Raw genomic sequence first — 20,873 nt, 5'->3', positions numbered from 1 at the left:
TTGTTCAAACTGCTAAAATGTCCCCGTGACTGTTAAATGGTTTCTTTGATTGTATGTTGTATTTTAGGCTTCGGGCATAATTATTCTACCTTTGACATTTTAATTTTGATTTATGGTGAAATGGTGGCAGAGCAGCTGCTGTGGTGGAAGCCATGGTCAGCAACATGACGTCAGCTGTTTGTCTAATTTATTTTTTATTTCTGAACAAAAAAAGGTGGGAGCTCTGGATCCAAACTAACCTGTTAAAGTGTGCAAAGTAGTGAGACTGTTGTAATATGGGGTAAACAGATATTCAGGCCCTGAAATGAACTATATCACTGATTGGATTGTGTTGCTCTCCTTGAGTATGACAAAGATTGTGTTGGTGTCACCATATAAACACTTAAATCACATTCACATAAAGTAGGCGTTTGAAGCACCAGTGGAAAGAAGGTTAGAGACCACCTGTCACCCTGAACCAGCACCTGGTTGTCATAAGGTGACAGGTGTAGTACTCTAACACAGACAGGGAAGCACTCAGTGACACCAACCATGGTTAGTTAGCCTAAGAAGCCTGTGTTATGTGGCTGGAAGCTGGAGTGAGCACACGAACGCCAAATGATGATGCATGCCGCAGGGCTCGCAAAATTTCAAAATCCCTGGTAGCCCTTCGGGCAGGGACTCTTCAGTTTTTGGTAGCCCAAAATAAATTTAAGTAGCCCGAATAAAAAAGAGAGCAATTTTTTTCATTGATGCTTTGTTTCCTGTTTTGTTTCCGTTACAATATTATACATTAAAGTATAATATTGTAACGGAAACAAAACAATCAAAAAAACACAAATTACAACATTGTATAAAAATTACAATCATCAACTCAAATACTTGGTTCTAATTGAACAGAAATTTCTATGAACTTGTAAGAACTGTGAACATGAATCAGTCTGTGTCAGATCCTGAATTTGAAATTTCCACTGAAGTCACGGGTAAGAGGCAAGTGGAACCAAGATCGTGGCCATTTGCTTTTTGAAGTTTGCAAAGACTGCTAAATTGTGCCAGTGGTAGTTCACTCTTTGCAACATAGTACGCTGATCTAAACAGATGTCTCAGGTTTATTTTTAGTATGTTATTTGCAATTGGTGTTTGTTCTGGGAAAGATATTGCAGACTGAGCAATAATGCATTTCTCATGGGTTCTAATGGGGGCCTTTCTTAAAATTACTGGTCCCAGTAACAAAGGCGCTTGTCGACTCAGAAATCGAGGGAAAACCAACAACACACCCGGCAGAACATTATGTTATTTACACGGGTGCACATAAGTGGTCCGCATGTGCGCATTCGCTGTCAAAATGAAAGACGCGCACCAGATATGAAGTTGCAGCGCGCGTTTGCGTCCATATAAAAGGCTGTTTTTGTCCGCTAGAGTGGGATTTTCACGGCACATTCTGCACCACATCTCTGTGCGTTCATCATTTGTTTGAAGCCAGCTCACCTCCTGCAACCACTTTTCCGAGAATACGCGCTTCTTTTGTGGTTCGGACTCCTTCTGACATTTCTTTGGAGGTGGAGGAAGTAATTGCTTAAAGGAGCTTCTTCGACATCTTTAAGAGTTCTAAACAAATGTCTGTCCTCCTCCAGAAAATCTTATGTACGCAAACACGCATTGCAACTTCTTATCTTGTGCGCTCTTTTTATTTTGACAGCGAATGCGCACCTGCGGACCACTTATGTGCAGCCCTGGTTATTTAGCTCGTCATATTGCAGCCACAGAAATTCTTTTGTCCATGAAACCATAAAGCTGCACTTTCTTTTTGCCTTATAGTCTGATTTGTCATAACTTTTTTGTGGTAAGCTTTTCTTTGGCTGTCACTTCTTCACCCTGACCTGTCTTATTTGGCTCAGCAGAACTAAAATATATATCCTGCTGCTTTTACACACGCACTCACGTAACGCTCAGCGATTCTCTGCGCGATCAACCTCTCACTCGTTTAAGCTGCGGGAGATTTCACTTGTCATGTTTGCATAGTAAGCTAACGATTGATAAGACGATGTCAGAGGAATTGGTGCGCAAATTATCATCACTCACCAATCAGTGCTGTCGCTCTCTATACACAGTTCGCGCGATTGCAAAGTGAAAGCAAAAAACAAGCGCAAATTCTGGCTCACCGATGCCAATGACATAATTACCCAGATACATTTCCGAAAGAATGCAAAAGCATTGACATATCTTTTTCCTTCCTATTGCCGGGCTCACACTGTGCGATTTTTGGCCCATTTTGAGCCGTGCGACCGTTTTGGCGATCGGCCCGATTTTGGCCTGCGTCGTGCATCGTGTAGTATACGTGGGGTAACGAGAAGCGATTAACACCTCACGACCAGCTCCCGATCATCAATCGCTTGGTCGTGAGGATTTCAAACATGTTTGAAATCCTCGCGACCGTCGTGAGGGTGTCGCCGCAGTTTCTCACACTGCGCACGCGCAAACACAAATGTCAGTGAAAAAGACGGCGCAGCACGGCAGTGCAGCGTGTGATCTGGACACAAGCGATGGAGGCACTTGTAGAACTTTGGAAAGCTCATCCGAGCCTTTTCGATGTGGCCTCACAAAATTATCACGACCACAACAACCGTGAAAATAGTTGGATGGACATTGCTGCTCAATCACAGCTGCCTGATCAATGTCTTTCATTAGCAATTTAGCAAAGTTGATGGCGGTGGTGTGCGTGTCTGTGTGAGTCAAAGACAGAGAGGGAGAGCGAGCGACAGAATTTCTGTTATAACCTTCATTTTATGGACGCACAGTGTGAGCACTCGGGTCGCATCAGAGCATCGGGCCGTATAGTGTGAGACCCTGCATCGTGACCTACGAACTTTTAACCCCTGCGAGTCAATCGTGCAGTTTGAGCAGGAGCTGAATCGCGCGACTGACAAAATCGCACAGTGTGAGCCCGGCATAAGATAGCCCAACGGGCAGGGCAGAGATAGATTTTGGTAGCCCGACTGGAGAAATCGCTAGCCCCGGGACGTCGGGCTAGCGATTTTGCGAGCCCTGATGCCAACACAGACCCAGCTGACTGAGGCAGCAGCGCTAACCACTGTGCTTAAAAATGTCTTGGTTCAAATCAAACTGGACTCTGGATCCTGTCAGTGTCCTGGTTTGTGTGCTGAATCCACATCAACAATGTATTTACGTGACTTCACAAAGGATTCTTGGAAACTTGTACAGTAACCCTATTTGTTGGCCCCGTCTCCATTTCCTTTCACTCTCATCGCATCTTACTGATCTGCGTTGGCGCCTTTAGTCCTGGTGATGGCTTTCTCTCTCAGCACGCTCTGCTCTTTCCCCGTCCTGGATGATCTGCTTCATGACCATCAAGTCTATTTCAGGATTTAGTTTTAGGATTCTTTTGTTCCACATTAATAAAATGGAGTAACACACTCATCTTTAGGCACAGCTTGCATGTTGCAGGTTGGACCAATTTTGCCCTCTGAACTCCCTCAGGTCTGCACAGCCTAGTTTCAGCAAGGTGCTGAGAACATTCCTGAGGTTTTGGGAAAAATCTGAGGAATGTTCAGATTCCTGAGAACATCTGAACTTAAATGAAGAGGATCAACCTACAGAGGGGTGGATTTAAAGACGATCTTGAAGTCAAAGTGAAATAATGATGTGACGGCCTAGTTCATTTCCCCGGAGATTCATTGCAGCAACAGGATGATACTCAGTAGTTGTAATGCTGTGTTTTGCTTACAGGGGGACATGTGACTGTTGGCTGTTCTTCTTTGTATTATTGCAGGGTCTTTACCTTACAGCAGGGGTGTCCAACTCCCGGCCTGGAGGGCCGGTGTCCTGCAGGTTTTAGATCTCACCCTGGACACACCTGAATCACATGATTAGTTCATTACCAGGTCTCTGGAGAACTTCAGGACATGTTGGGGAGGTCATTTAGCCGTTTAAATCAGCTGTGTTGGATTAAGGACACATCTAAAACCTGCAGGACACCGGCCCTCGAGGCCTGGAACTGGACACCCCTGCTTTACAGCACAAAGCACCTTGAGACAACTGCTGTTGTGATTTGGTGTGATATAAATACAATTGAATTTATCAGAAGGAGAGCTGCTTTATTACAAATTAGTCCACAAAGTAAACCTGATATGTGTTACAGCTGACCTGTACAGAAGAGCACGTCAGATTATAGCCCGAGTTTTGCAGTTGCACCATAATTGTCATGCACATTTAAATAAATCAACAAAGTCTTTATATGCCAAATAATGCAAGGTATGTATTAATAGTAGTCTATACTGCACGATTCAGATGATAATTTAAGGGACCTCTGAGTCCCATTAGTTGGAGGATTAAAAAAAGAAGCAGATTTTTAAATGTAATCGTGGTGGCATCATCTCAGCAGGGTCAAAAGAATGTCCATACATGCTTTGGTAGTTAGTACAGCTGTAAAGTCTTGATGCATCCTCAGTCATCCAGGTAAGAAGTCCCCAGAGTCTGTTCATCTGGACGTTTCAGTGGGAGAAACCTTCCACCATCATCAGCTGACTTCTTCAGTCTCAGCTGACTGCAGGTTTCCAGCCTCATAAACAGGACTTTCGCACAATGACTGAAACTGGCACCACTGGGGAAACAGTGGGCTGTGAGACAGTTTGTTGATCATTAATATGCAGTTTGGGGAAAGCTGTACAGTTTGGGAGACACTGGAGTCTGAAAAAGATCTTTTAACATGTGCCAAGGCATTTCTCAGACTGTCGAGATAACCTTCATGTTCCCCTTTGTGTCTCCCAGCCAGCAGCCAGCAGCCGGGGTAGCATACACCCATCCAACCACAGTGGCCAGTTACACAGTTCATCAAGCACCAGTGGCAGCACACACTGTGGCAGCAGCTTACGCCCCTGCTGCAGCCACAGTTGCAGTAGCTAGGCCTGCGCCTGTTGCCGTGGCAGCTGCTGCCACTGCTGCCGCTTACGGAGGATACCAGCCGACCCACGCGGCCACCGATTATGGCTACCCTCAACGGCAGCCTGAAGTCCCTCCACCACCCCCACCAGTCACCTCGCAGAACTACCAGGTACCACAACATTTTCTGTAGACTCACAGATTCCAGAACTCCAGAGTCTCTTTGAATGAGGAATATGGGGAGAGATGTGCTGCCTGCATTATATTTGTGGGCGCTCACGTGCCATAACTGCATTTGCAGAATTCCATTAACTAGTTTCTAATTGGACACTATCAGCAGGAATTAAATAAATTACACACAAGTTAATAATTCTCTCCATAAATGCTTTAAATCAGTCAAATTAAATGCAATGACTCTCAAAAGCTTAATGATGGCGTTTCAAAATGAGGACGGGAGAAACTCGATTGAGTTACAGGACATGATTGATTAGTTGGCAAGCAAGTGGGTCTGCTGCCAGGAAGCTGCTGTGGATCCTTAGCTTGGGGATCTTCCTACATATCCTCACCACAGTACTTGATTCTGCCCGTGAGGGAACTGTGTCGAACGTGGCAATCCTCTACCTGTGCACCGTCGGTGTGGAGACCTGGAAGCAACCAGCAGGTACCTGAACTTTTTCTGATGACAACTACTTAGCATCTGAAATGGAATAGATAGATTAATGAAACTGTACAATTTAAACAGTCCAGTCGCTTTGCTTAACTAGTAAGTGTTCAAGCCTAGTATGGGCACCAGTTGGTCAGCAATAGTTGGCAGATCGGACTGGGCCAAGAAATGGTTTTAGATTTGGTGTAGCAGGCATGTGTGACATGTTTACGTTACTTCACAGCAGATGGCAGCACATTTATTTTTAGTTTAACAGCCTACAGACAGCTGTCATGTTACACTGCTGTCTGTAGGCTGCATGTATTCAACCCTAGCACCACTGAGGAAATCGATTCAGCATTTAATGAATCGACATCACATTATTCATGCTAAAATCAATTTGAATAAGGAAATGGATGTTTTTGTTTTAAACCTACCCTTATTGAGGCGCTATTGAGTGTACTATCAGGAGGACGTGTAAAATATAGAAGCTGTCTAACAAATAATAAATGCTATATATTGGTGGGGGAAGAAGGTAAATTGACTGATTTCCACCTTCGACATGTTTGTATTAATATTTCTTCTTCTTTCAACAGGAGGAAACAGAAACCGGACTCGAGCTGCGTTCATTCTTTCTGGACCTTAAACCTCTGCGGTTCTGTACATATTCTAATAGTAATGACAATAAAGTTTAACAAAATGAAGTGTTGTGGTTATTGTCACAGCTTTTGCTCTTACTGTGAATGTAGTCTATAAGAATAATGCAAAGTTAAAATGTAATTTTATGTTTATTAATAATTAATTATTGCTTATAGCAATCAAAGATGTGTGGGTGTCGTATACAGAAATATTTTAAAAGTATGTGGGATGGACAGGAGATTAAAAACCAAATACAACGTTGACATCAAAAAGCTCCAACTCAAGCTTTTAACTGTAACGTCTTCAAACATTACAGCTAAAATCCCGGGCCGTTGTTATCAATTATCTAGTGAACATTTAGATCTTGTTAATTTGCCATTGAGGCAGGAGTATATATCTTATTCAAATGTATCAACATTGCCTTGTTCAGTTTTAAAATGTTATAAAGTTTTAGGTATCTTCATGAAATGATGTTGGGACGTCGCTGTGGAATTATTGAGTGAATTCTGAGAGGACCATTTTATTCTAAAACATAATACAGCCACCAGTTCCCAGGAACCGGTGGCTGTATTATGTCCAGTATGGTATCCCCAGGGATTAGCCTGTGTGATGGGGGCTACAGGACTAATTTTCACTGCCATGAACCTCAAGCAACCATTTGAAAGCTGTCATGAGTACTTATTTTGCCCCCATGACTGGTGGTTGCAGCCCTGTCTCCAGGCCTGTGTGACTGGGCCTTAATCACTTGAGTCTACATTATCAGTCATTGTCATGCATAACTGCCGTGTTTAGGACAAATTGATGTTATGTGGTTCTTGGTCACATATCTGGAAAATATTTGGGAAAAATAAAAAGCCTTCATTGGATGTAGTCCAGTAAACCACTCGTGCACCTGACTGAAACACCTCCACACACCTCTGTGTTACGGCTAACTGCTGGAACCTCCCACTTCAGAGCAGCTGCCAATGACGAAGAACCACTTCCAAAGACAGAGTGAAGGTGGCCAATCTGCCCCTTGTTGCTTATAAACAAAACTCTGCTGCAACTAGGGGCTAATAGGAAAACCAACACTTGTAGCCTGCTTTTTACCCCTCAGCTGTGAAAGGCTGATGACCTGTCCATGGTGTAAATGACACTTAGTTCATGTTTCATGTCCTGTTTAAGAGCAGACAGTTTTCATTGATGTGAGACTTAAAGTTGTGGTTCAGTATTTGTTATGAGGAGTAAAGTATTATAAGAAACACAGTAGACCTCCAGTAGAAGTTTGGAGTTGATTCTTTTCTCAGACATGCATTGAAATATAGACTGAAACAGTGGCATGAACGACGATGTCTGAGACTCTGATCATTTTGCAGGATTCCTACTCCTACGTCCGGTCGACGGCTCCAGCTGTAGCTTACGACAGTAAGCAGTATTACCAACAACCCACTGCAACAGCGGCTGTTGCTGCTGCACAGCCACAACCCAGTGTGGCAGATACCTACTACCAGACAGGTACACTCAAATACACATTTTTCTACCCCATTACTACCAAATGCATTAATTTGCAATCATTTTGATTACTTGCTTATTTTACTACCAAGAAACTTTGTCCCTACTTGATCTTCTGTTTCCCCTCACCCCCACCTGGGAGATGGCCTGACCTCCCCCAGTCTGGATCTGCAGGAGATTTCTTCCTGTTTTCCTTTCCACTGTCACCAAGTGTTTGCTCATAGGGCATGAGCTGCTTATTGGGCTTTTTCTCTAATATTGCAGGACGTTATAAAGGGCATTGAAGTGACCGTTAAAATTGGTGCTATACAAGTAAAAAGAAATTGAACGTCTAAAACTTTGAAACTCTTTACACACTATGTTGTTAAAAGTGTTCACTCATCCATCCAAATAATTGAATTCAGGTATTCCAAGTAATTCAATGGCCACATGTGTACAGAATAAAGCAACTAGGCTTCCAGACTGCTTCTACAAACATTTGTGAAAGACTGGGTCGCTCTCAGTGAATTCCTGCATGGTACAGTGATGGGATGCACCTGTGCAGAAAGTCTAGTTGGGAATTTTCCTCTTTCCCTCTGGAAATGAATGGGAACCACACCAACTGTGACACAAAGTGATGGGCCACGTAAAATCAGAGGGTTGAGAGGATGCCAGCATCACTGTGAACCAGTGCCCGAGGCAAAGTCCATAAAACATGGACGAGCTTGACTGGTCTGAGTCCTGACCTCAACCCGACAGAACAACTTTGGGATAAATTGGAGTGTGAGCCAGGCCTCGGCATCTAACAGTGTGTGTGTGATCTCACAAATGCACCTCTGGAAGAATGGTTAAAAATCCCCCCAAATACACTCCTGACATGATTTTAAATTATAATGAATTTCCTAATGAGCCAAATGTTTACAGTGAGTGATGGGACTAGACTACACACCTTAGAGTGCTGACTCTTTACAATGTGGTTTGTCTATGCAAGGCCTGCCATGAAGGTCACACTGTCACCAGAGAATGAATTGTAAGTTGACTGGTTACCACACAGCACACTGCAAATTCAGTGTCTGTCAGCCTTGTGCATTGACTGCACCCACCCACCGATGTGTCCAGGAAAGCGGCTGCAACTGTCGTATTCCTTCTATTACAGTTTTTCTCCATTGGTTTGGCTCATTTCTTGAAACAGAAATTACATTCTCAAAACTCTAAGATCATTTGGCAAAACACTCTTACAGTTTAGCACAACACTATAGCTCACCTGCAAAAGCTCATATCTCTTCCAAAACTGTTCACTCAGGCTTCAATCTAAATCCCTTTCTCATTTAAACAGTCAGTGTGTCCAAACTGGCAAAGATCCTTCTCAATAGCTTTGGCTCATTTCTCGACACAGATCGGACATTCTCATCATTCTTGGTGCTTTTGTCAAAATAAACCTGGATGGTTGATCACAACAACATGGTCCACCTGCAAAAGCTCATATCTCCCCTAAAACAGTTCACTCATGTGTCAAAACTACATTTCTTTCTAATCTGAATAGTCAGTGCCCCCAAAATGCATCGTCCCTTTGGCATTGTGTGAGTACTGCCATACAAAATGTTTAGATGTTTTGTCACTATGGCAGAGGACCAACAATATACAACAGAAAAGAGTAGCCTCCAAGGTTTGACATCACAGATTGCACTCACACTACCAAGGAAATGATAACCATTTTTTATTCACACGCAAAGAAAGTTTCATACATAAGTAAAAACAAAATGTACATTACAGTAGTAAATTGTATGAACACAAAATCAAAAATCAAGGACTTATTCAGTGGTCGCTGTACTCATTCTCCCGCTGCACAGTGACTGGAATACTTCTCTAAACTGTATAAATTATGTAATTCCATAGTTTACAGTAATTTGTTCAATATATTTCTCTTCATATTTAGTATCAAAACATTCCACTAGTCCTCTCCACCTGCTAGTATAGACCTACCACTGTAGGCAGATGCACACACAATCTCTACAGTAAGTTATACATTTTTTGCCTCACGCACAGTGCCCTGTCCTATACAACATATAATTCCATCGTAGATTACATAGAGTACATACCTGTTTTCCCTGTGAAAGGTTTGGATGATGGAGGAGACTGTAGAGCGAGGCACATTAGGCTGCACTCGACGACCTGCCTCTGCCATTGTGAGGCCATGGTTTATGACATGGTCTATAATTGTGGCCCAGATTTCATTCGGGACAGCACAGTGTCTTCGCGCTCCTCGGCCTCCTCTTCCCCCTATTCCTCTCAGTCCTCCTCTTCTTCTTCCTCCTCTTCCTTGAGGAAGAACTTCCCCTTGTCCGTTTGCTTGGCCTTGTCTATCCATGTTCAGTGATCGGACTGGCTCTGGTCAAGCTCTATATATCTGTGTTTGGCAGCACACAATCATGGAACACACCTGTGTGTGACACCTAGTTTCACCTGACTGTTAATGACTGTCATCAATTTATCAAATATTCAAAGAAATTCATATTTGGTATTCATGGTATTATGTTCTTGACCAATTTTGACGATTGAACAGACGGTTGTGCATGCGAGTACTTATACAATGAAATCATGCTGACATGTTTTAGAGGGAATGATCATTAGACTGAGAATCAACTAATCAGTTTAGATCTACAAGATCTATTCATTTGGAAAATGTGCTACATGTGGGCTAACTGTATAACTGTAGGCTACTTGTACTTAATCATTTGCAAAGATGCACTGAGACAATTGAGACATGTACTAAGGCATTTGCCATTTGATAAAATGAATGAGAAATGCCATTCTGTTGTGAACATTTGCCAAGAGGTTTGGAGTTTGTCCATGTTATTTTGAGAATGTAATTTCTGTTTCAAGAAATGAGCCAAACCAATGGAGAAAAACTGTAACCCACTCCTTAACCAGAGACGACATCAGTGTCAAGTGTCCTACCCGGGGAGGGAAGTCAACGTCAGATTTATTGTTATTACTGCCTTACATATGGGACACACAGTGCTGATATATTGTCACTGTGTGGGAAGCAAAGATGTGAGCTGTGAATAACAGAGGCCTGTTGGAGAACTAAGAAATTGGTATTAATTAGTCAAATATTAATTATACAACAATGGTTACAGTGTATGTAATTTATTGGAGTATGTCCTTTACAGTGCTAATAAAGAAAAGGTGTAAGACTGGATACATAGAAATCACAGGAGCAATGCAGTGTGGAGTGGTTGCTTTGTGTTTGTGTGGGAGTGAGTTATCCTGGAAATGTAGCTGGTTCTTAGTCGGGTGGAGGAGGCACAGGGTGGTGTTTCATCTTGTCTCTGAGGGAAGCTGTGTGAGGGATGGGTGGAGGCCACTGTAATGCTGACTGCTTCGTGTGTTGGTGGGAGAGCTATCTTTACCAAACACAGCGTGGTTCCTGATCTGGAGGCGGGAGTTTCCACCAGTTTAAGATGCTTTGAATGGCACCACAGGAACACACGGTGATGACGCCCTTTGCTGCTCTCACACTGGTTGTGTTACCAGTGTGAGAGCAGCCTGTAGATGGTCCCCTGTCAGCCATGATCTCTGACTCGTCCGACCAGTAGGCTGGACTAATGATCCACTACAGGTAAAGACACAGCAGGTTGTATCTGCGATGGAGCCTCGGCTCCTATGGAGTGCAGTGGGAGCTCCTATGACTGTTTGTGTTGGTGTGGAGGACAGCCGTATCTCTGCTGGGAGAGGAATAAACTGAACACGCTGATCAAGAAGGCCAGCGCCGTTCTTGGACGACCTGTTGACCCAGTGAGGTGGTCGGTGACAGGAGAATGGTGGCCACCCCATGCAGGTCAGCCTGACGGCCTTAAGTGACGGGCTGCTGCAGCCACGATGCGTGAAAGAGATGCTTTCAGCTGCTGTCATGATGTACAACAGCAGGGAACGTGAAATAACTGCTGCTATTAACGCCTAACCCCACCACGAAACACTCTGTTCTGCTACTTGTGAACTCTTATTTTTTCATATAATAATTATGTATATTTAATTGGTCCCCGTGGGGAAATTACGCTGTCTGCATTTAACCCATTCACTCAGTGAAGCAGTGGGCAGTCACTAATCAAGCGCATGGGGAGCAGTGTGTAGGGACGGTATCTTGCTCAGGGGAACCTCTGGGTAGCTGTTCAGTGGATTCGAAACCCAGACCTTCCAATCATGGGGCAACCACTCTACCTACTGAGCTATCCCTGCTTCATATGTTGAAACATATTATAAATTGGAGGCTAACTACGTGGCTCAGAAGTAGGGCTGCCACGATTAGTCGACTAGTCACGATTATCGTCGACGACTGATTTAATAGTCGACGCGTCGTTTGAAGCTTTGTAAGATCACAAAAGACGCAGGAATAAGTAGTAGGATTTAAGAGTGTAATAACGGACTGAAACAGAAGATGGCAGCACTGCATGTACAAGGACGCCAGCTGCCGTTAAACCCCGAAGAAGAAGAAGAAGAAGCAGCTGTGTCCGTTATCGTAGCTGTGTCCAAATTCAGGAACGGCATCCTCCTGTGCCCACATTTGTTGGCCGATTACGTTACAGCAACATGACGAAGACTGTCCAAATTCAAAGACTCAGACAAATGCGCCCTTAATTTCCCAGATTTGAAGGATGGGTCGGGTGTATACTTCGTGGCCCAAACTATCCCAGAATTCATAGCACAGCCCAGCTCAGTTTCCAACAATGGCGGCAGCTAGTTAGTTTTAATATTACTCTTATTATTCTTTCTGGGTCACAAAATAAACGTTTAACATATTTTCAGGCGAGAATGTAGCTGTGTAAACCTCAAATATCTGCTCAGTTTATCAAGACACCACATATTTTCAAAAGCGCTCCGACGTTTTCGGAGACGTCTGTTACCCACTAGCTCGATAGCTAGCCGGGGGCTAGGCTCACTAGAGCCGTGAGAACACCGGACTCCCAGCAAATCATTTTCAAACCCACCGCAGTCTTTCGCTACTCAGGTTAAACATGATATATAAGTCACTTAGATAACTTAAAATGTTATTGTTTGGCTTTTTTTTAGTATTTTATTTGTTCCTGAGTAAATCGGTTTGGCTGAGATTAAAGTTATAGTTTTTACACAGCTGAATAAACGTCAAGCAGACAGCTGATTATCAGAAGTGTGAGATGCTCCAGAATTTACTCCGGTGTCCTGTTATATTTTACATAGCAAATATCGTTTGTGGCAGCCCTACTCAGAAGCCTGTTAGGGTTTTGCAGCAGCTGGCATGGTTGAAGGTGCATGCATGCTGTGGTGACCTGTGTGTCACAAAAAGGTCAGAGGTCAGACTGGCTGCTTTGTCATCACATGACAAATGTCAGTGCAGAAGGATCATACGATCCACAACACTACCTTAACGATCTACCAGTGGATTGTTTTTCAGATGCACTCATACAGGATTTGGGGCTTAGCTCTGCTTGGAAGTGATTCAGTTTGGAGGAAATAACCCACATGGGGAAGATGTCTTGGTTGTCCCACCCTAGCTATTCAGTGAGAACAGAGGCGAGTACAGCACAACGTGACCAAGCAGAACTTTGAAATTTTGTATCCTTTTCTGTGTTTTCTAGCCCCCAAACCAGTCTACAGCCAGGGGGTGACATCGTACACGCAGAGCCAGCAGACTCGACAGGTGACTGTGATAAAGCCAGCTGCTCCTAGTCCAGCCTCTTCAACGTTCTCCATCTACCCAGTGACATCTACTGTCCAGCCCGTGGCTGCTGCAGCCTCTGTTGTCCCGTCTTACTCCCAAAGCCCGACATACAGCACTAATGCTGTTACATACTCTGGTAAGCTGTGAGACTTTATCACAAAAACACTGTTCCAGGAACAACTTTTTACTGTAGTTTGTGAGTAACATGAAGGTGAATCGTAATGCAGCCGATCAGTTGTAACAAATGAGTATATGTGTTTGTTTTTAGCTGTATGAGAGCGGCAATAACAATGGTAAACAATACGTCTAACATTATTTGATGCTAGTCATGCTGTGTTTACCTCATAGGACAGCTAATGCGCCTTAGCTCTGTTAGCGTAGCTTTGAGACCTTTCGTCTGATTCTGTGTTGAATAGAAATGTTGAATATGGTCTCATTGTGTAAATAAATGTTTTTTCTGAGAACCTTTTGAGAAGTTGACAAACAGAGCAGCAGTAAGTAGGTTTGGATGTTTTTCAGGAACCTCATACTCTGGCTATGAAGCTGCAGTTTACTCCGCAGCCTCCAGTTACTACCAGCAGCAACAGCAGCAGAAGCAGGCAGTGGCAGCTGTAGCTGCAACTGCAGCATGGACAGGCAACACCTTCACTAAGAAGCCCCCCTTTCAGAGTAAACAGCTGAGGCCCAAACAGCCCCCCAAACCTCCTCAGATACACTATTGTGATGTGTGTAAGATCAGCTGTGCTGGCCCACAGGTGAGTCCACCGCTGGGTGCATGGATATCTAACAGCCATGTTTAAATGTAAAACATCTTGTGATATCTCCACTTGTTTTCTATGGAGTGCCTAATGTTGCTGACATTAATGTTGGCGTAATAAATGATCCCAAACATGTCAGTGGTCATCCAGGTCACGGTGGTCTACCATTCCTGTTCAAACAAACAATCCCGAACATGCAGGCCGCTGTGTTTGGTAAACCGTTGGTTTCTAGTGAAGCGGTTATTAGCTGTGATGATCATTTAGAAAAACAAACATCCATTTTATTTGGAAAAACACAAAGAGACGCAGACAGTGGAAGCCCTGATGTCCTACTTTTACACTGGGACTTGAAAGCAGCCTACTTTAGTGGACCTGTGCGAAGCTTTAAACCTGCCACAAACCCGTATGGCATGACCTATCGGGCGGATTGTCCACACGTATGGAAGGTTTTGCGAGCGAGAGAGAAGTTGCGTGTAGTTTTAGACATCTGTGTGCAAAGAAAGGGTTTTGGAGGGTGATATTATCAGATTCAGGAGCTGAACTTTGTGCATAAATGACCAGTATTTATTCAGGTTTGGATGTGCGCGTTTGTAAAATAGTTTTACGTGTGGTCAGATTGCTTCGTATTTGTGTGGATTAGTCTAGAGGCCGCACACGTGTGGGACATCAACAGTTGCACACAAATCATTGCACACATTTGTAAATTTTAGTTTACGCTTGTGCAGCACATCGTACACGTTTGCAACCCTTTGGAGACAAATTTCTCTCCTTAGCTTTGAGCCTAATCTCCAAAGTAGAGATGGTGTCTGTGTCCTGAATCCAGGAAGCTGGTTCCACAGCAGGGGGGCCTGTAAGCTGAAGGCTCCGCCTCCCATTCGACTTAGTAAAGACTGACGACAACGGATGTTAAGCTAAATATGGTGTGTATGGATATGACGCGTGGGTTAATTTACTGATAACTAATGAACACACAGGGTTAAGTTCAATGCTTTTCACAGTCAATCATAAGATATTTAATTGTTTTATGGTTATTAGTGGACATGGAAGTATTATGTACTGAAGTCAGAGGTAAAGCATGTGCTCAGTGTGCAGTGAGCAGACTGCTGTGTTTGAGGAATCACCGGCCTAAACACCAGAAGCTGCCTGATGCAGAGCAGGTTCAGACATCAGACGGTTGCTAGCAAAGCTTCAGGGATGGAGCAGTTAAGACCAGCTTTGAGATTTTCTACAAATCCCTCAACAAACAGAAAGCCATTCTTTGATGGAGTTTATCAGAGCGAGTTGGGTGGACTGACATGGTAACATGTCCTGAGGAGACCGTGAACCATAACGAGAATGATCAAGGACGTTTCTGTAAATCTACAACTTCAGTTGAAGAAGAGCAACATTTATAAAACCTTTATGCAGTCGCTTGTGGGAATGTTGATTAGTGTTTTGTCTCATGATTAATCTGTGTCCCTCCATTTCTGACTGCATAAGACTTACAAGGAGCACCTTGAAGGCCAGAAGCACAAGAAGAAGGAAGCAGCGTTGAAGGTTTCTCAGAGCAGCAGTAGCAGTGGTAGCGGTGGAGGAGCACTGGCCCGCAATGCTCAGAACCAGCTCCGATGTGAACTTTGTGATGTTTCGTGTACTGGTGCTGACGCCTATGCTGCCCATATCCGTGGAGCCAAGCACCAAAAGGTATGATTCACATTGCCATGGTCTTTCACAGCCCACACACTCAGCTGCTAAACCCACAGATGAACAAACGTAGCAGCACTCAGGGGAAGGAAGCAGGCTTTGCAGTGGTGTAAGATTTAGCGTTGTTACAACAAAGAATGAAACACAGCAGTCATTTGAAGAGGCAGCCTATACTTTCTGTCCACGATGATTGTCGGTGCTCCAGCAAACCTGGCTCTACACATCTGTTCTAGTGTCTGCTGTAGAATAATCAGACAGCGTCTGTGCACTCGTTTCTCTTTTCCAGGTTGTAAAACTCCACACCAAGCTCGGTAAGCCCATTCCATCCACTGAGCCCAGTATGGTTACTCAGACATCGTCCACCACGACAGCTGCTCCAAGCAAGACCACACTGGCTACTTTCAGCAGTTCCAGTACCACCAGCTCTCCATGTGTGGCTACCTCCTCCTCTCCTGCCTCCAGCTCCTCCTACCTGAGGCCCATTAACCTGGTTAGCAGCGCCGTGGCAGGTGTTAAGAGCCCCCAAGCCAACAGCCTTTCTGCTGCCAGTGCTGCTTCAGTGGGGAAAAAAGTCAACACCCCCAAGATCAACTTTGTAGGTCAGTAAGTTGTTTAACAGCAGTGCTCTTTGGTCTCATTTGCACCTGTTCATGAAAAATGTGAATAGTTCTGCTTAAAACAATCCTGCTTTATTTGTGACGAGCTTTCCTGATGATTGGAGGGAAACAGGAAGTGTGGCTTTTGATTAAAAGCAGAGAAACTGAAGTTGGGTCTGAAAATGTTGGTAGTAACAGTCTGAATACCAGAGCAGGAGATTTGAAGGGTTTACCTTTTGTTACTTGTTTAAGAAGTAAATAGGCTGCCTCCTGGTTGATTTCCATGTCTTAATCACTCCTCTGCGTGATTTAAACTAAACGCCACCCTGCTGTATTTCACTCCAGCTGACTTACTGGCAGGAAGTGTGGATCATGTCCTCTGGTGCAGCTTTTGTTGTTGTTTGTTTTGAAGCAGGTGGAACAAGCAGTTCAACTTGATCATATTTATAATGCAAACATGAATTAATGGCAGGACTTCAGGCAGTGTTGTAGGACTGGGTTGTGATTGATAGGGGAGGGATTACTGAAGTTAAGCTGCAGGCAGTCATTTTTTAAGTTAACAGAAACACAATGACAGTAACCGTGTCTCATCAACTTAGAATTAATCCATTCTTTTTTTCTTTTTAAGACTTTTATTTAACTTTTTTTCCAACAAATGCAAGACTGGTTCACATCCAAGATAGTAACACTGCACAGCACTAGCATATTACACATTCTCCAGAGTCCACAGAGAACTTGTGATAATTTATGTCCATCATTGTTGTCCATTAGAATCCAGTTTACAGGTTATCCCAGTGTTTCCAGTGGTTTCTTCCATTTGTCCACAAAAATTGGGAGCTCCCATCAATATAATGTCCCAGCCTGATCAGAGTCATAACTTCAATGATGAGCGACTTCCATAGAGGAATGGAGGGAGGCTCAGCCCCATCTCAACATAATGCTTTTCCTGGCCAACATTAACAGTGACTGAATTACATGCTCATGTTGTACCAGTGAGACGGGAATATATCCCAATAAACACATTAATGGGTTTTCTGTCACCTGCTGACCAATGGCTGTACTAATATTGGCCTCTTTCCAAAGTGACTGAATAATAGCACATTCCCACAAGCAGTGGAATCTAGTGCCCACTCTGGCCTTGCACTTGAGACAATTCGGAGATGTTCCCATATTATACTATACTATTATACTATATACTATAAATATACACATTGTGAAAATTTTGTGCTGCAGTTCTTTAAATCGGTTACAAACAGAGATTTTAGATGGAAGGACAGGATTTTGTCCCATGCCTGTGTATCTATTTCACATTTAAGCAACATTCCCCAAGATTTTCTCAACCATGCCAGTTTATCCACAATTAGGGCAAAAGTCTCTGAATCAAACTTTGATACAAAATGTTTATGCTCCCTTTTATCCAGAAGAAATTTCTCCAACTGAAAAGGGGCAGTTGAGATTTGTAATGATTTAGCATTTTTTTTAACACATAATGTCTCACAAATACTTATAAAACTCAGTCTTTGACATAGAATACTGGGACTTCAGGGATTCAAATGATTTAAACTCACCGTGTTTAAAGAGGTCATAAAACCTCTTTACACCTACTTTATGCCATCCCACAAAGCTCGACACTGTTTTGTGGCAGAAGGTCTGAATTGTTTATAAGCATTGACAAAATATTAAACGGAAGACTACTGTTAAAAAGTTTTCCCCACATCCACATAGCATTATATATCAGTGGGTTGTGCTTTATTATGTGAGGTAAGTCATTTAGGCGTTTCCCTAGAAAGCTAACAGGTGAGGATGGTTTACATAATACTTCCTCAATATTTAGCCGTGGCAGCCCAGAATGATCATGTATCCAGGAAGAGAGAAACCTCGCCTGTATCGAGTAGGGCTGTTCGATATAACGATATACATCGTGTGACGATATAAAAACGTCTATCGTTTCATTTTACGCTATCGTTTGTTTCATGGTGTCGCAAAATAAACTGTTTACAGCAATATTTTTTCATGGTTTGATGTCACTGTAGTTATTATTAATGTCTTAAAGTTCTCTCTTTCTCTTATATTTAATATAACCACACTACAGACGGACAAGCATCTGTTTTTATGCGTTGTCGTTAGCAACAACGACAGTAACACCATGGCGTGTCCGCTTGTTTATGTTCCACATAAATCTTTCACAATAAAGCTCAAGATCCTGTTGAGACTTTTCAAAATAAAATGAATCACGTGAAAGAGCAGATTATTTACGGATGAGAAGTAAAAAAGACGCCAGGTGCTAAAAAATAAACCTTAGACTCAAACGTTAGAACAGGCTTTTCCCCGCAGCACGCCGTGTAATAAATACTCACAAAGAAAACGGCGCCGTTACAACTTATGTCTAAAAATGTATCGTTTCATGCATCATTAAAACACTCGACTCCAGCTACATGACGCGCAGCTGGAAACACTTCACGCAAGTCGAGCTGCCCGAGATTTACAGACTTTACAGAAAATGTTACATTTTTGTGATTTATATCTTTATCGGACGATAGATGTTTTATATCGGGATATGAGATTTTGGTCATATCGCACAGCCCTAGTATTGAGAGAACATAATTGTTTGGCACTCCCCACCCGCCCAGATCTTTCAGTAACTGTAGTGTCTCCAATTTAATTTTGGGTTTTCGTCCTGCCCAAATGAAATCCACCAGCCTTATTATTACTTTAATGTCTTCTGATTTCAAAATTGCAAACATGCCTGTGGGATATAATATTTTGGGTAGGATTACCATCTTAATGAGATTTATTCTTCCCAAAAATTATATCGGAAGTGACCTCCATCTTGTCAGCTCCCAAATATACAAAACCTGATGGTGCCCAGTGAAAAGGTCCCCTTCACTACACAAAGTAATTATAACAGATTTACCAAAATTTACTTTACATCCAGATATAAGACCAAAGTCCTTGACACACCTGGTAAGAACAGGTAGAGAACAGGGTCAGTCAATGTCAGAAGAATATCGTCTGCATAGAGCAGAATTTCATGTTGTTTATCTCCAATTTTAACTCCATGAACACTTGGATTTTGTCTAATGGCCAGAGGCTCGATGGCCAAAGCAAATAATAGTGGTGACAATGGGCTACCTTGTGCTGTACCTCTGCTCTATGTAACTGGGGAGGATAACAAGCCGTTAGTTAACACAGATGCTGTTGGTGATTTGTGTATAATTTTGATCCACCCCAGAAAGTTTTTTTTCCAAACTCAAATCCCATTCAATTCTACCAAATGCCTTTTCGGCATCCATAGAAACAACAACCCCAGGGATCTGATGAAAATTTATAAAATGAATAATATTAAATAGGCGTCGAGTATTGTTATAAGAATTCCTCCCCTTAATAAAGCCTGTCTGGTCAGCATGCACAATAGAGCACATTACCTTTTCTAGCCTAAGAGCCAGTATCTTTGAAAGTATCTTATTATCAACACCAAGAAGGCTAATAGGCCTGTAAGATGAGTATGACTCTGGGTTTTTATCTTTTTTAGCTATCAATGTTATATTAGCCTGGTGCATAGATTCTGGGAGTTTCGATTCTTTGAATGCTTTATTAAAAACCCTTAATAATAAACTATTTAACTTCACTTTCATTAGCTTAAATTCTACTGGTAAGTCATCTGCCCCAGGACGTTTCCCTGACTGCAGTGCAGATATAGCTTTATCCACCTCCATCAGTGTTATGGGTGACTCCAGCAGGCTAACCTGATCTTCAGAAAGCTGAGGGAATACGAAGTCGAGTTAAGCCTTCTGTCCATCTCAGACTGGTATAAATTTGTGTAGAATTCTCTGAAGCACTCATTAATCTGACGGTTTCCTACTTGCCTTTCACCATTCACGTCCACAATAGCTGTGATAAAAGAACTTGATGGAGTATAACCAGAAAGCGGTTAGGCTTATTAGCTGAAAAGGACGTCTCTTTCAGCCTTTTGCATTATCAAATTACGCAAAGATGTCCTGGCAATATTAAGCTCACTTAATGTTTCAGCTGATTTTGTTACATAATGTTTCTCCAGCTTTTTTATATTATTCTCGATCTCTAACTGCCTTGTTAATCGTTGTTTTCTTTGATGACTTTTGTATGACATAATCATCCCTCTCATGTAAGCCTCATAACTATCCCAAAGGGTTCTCGGGTCTGTCTCCTCTGTAGCATTTATTTCTCCCGCCGGCTCTGATTCTCAAAGCTTTCCAGACGCTCCGTGGCCTTCTTAAGCTGGTCTCGAGAGCGGCAATACGTGGCTCACTTGTAGCCGTCACATCTTCCAAGTCCGAGACCCGCTGCTCCACTGTTCCCATTCTCTCTATCAGATTGTCGCATTTCTCAGTGAGCTCGTTTATTGGCTTTATGACTTCGGATATCTTGCTGTCCAATATTTTTGAAATGTTAGAAGTCACCGTGTGCACGATCACATCATCCCGCGGTGCACTTAGTGCATCCTCAGCGTCGCACATGGTCTCATTTTC

General features: G+C 42.9%; 1 protein-coding gene across 3 annotated transcripts in view; it reads left to right on the top strand.

The window, feature by feature from the left end:
* The window catches only part of zfr (zinc finger RNA binding protein), a 38,496-nt gene that overhangs the window by 1,087 nt on the left and 16,536 nt on the right, over window positions 1-20,873 (top strand). For all 3 annotated transcript variants that reach the window (XR_015719824.1, XM_087848834.1, XM_087848833.1), the window contains exons 3-8: window positions 4,768-5,050; window positions 7,516-7,654; window positions 13,246-13,464; window positions 13,848-14,083; window positions 15,566-15,769; window positions 16,056-16,368. Coding sequence is in view for 2 of the 3 variants with exons in the window: in XM_087848834.1 (XP_087704960.1) it covers window positions 4,768-5,050; window positions 7,516-7,654; window positions 13,246-13,464; window positions 13,848-14,083; window positions 15,566-15,769; window positions 16,056-16,368 (1,394 nt within the window). In the remaining variant the exon portion in view is untranslated. The remainder of the gene's footprint in view (window positions 1-4,767; window positions 5,051-7,515; window positions 7,655-13,245; window positions 13,465-13,847; window positions 14,084-15,565; window positions 15,770-16,055; window positions 16,369-20,873) is intronic.

Source organism: Neolamprologus brichardi, chromosome 12 (genome assembly GCF_056152115.1).
Source record: "Neolamprologus brichardi isolate AB-2024 chromosome 12, ASM5615211v1, whole genome shotgun sequence".
NCBI classification, from domain to species: Eukaryota; Metazoa; Chordata; class Actinopteri; order Cichliformes; family Cichlidae; genus Neolamprologus; species Neolamprologus brichardi.
This window is presented reverse-complemented; position numbering and strand designations above follow the sequence as displayed.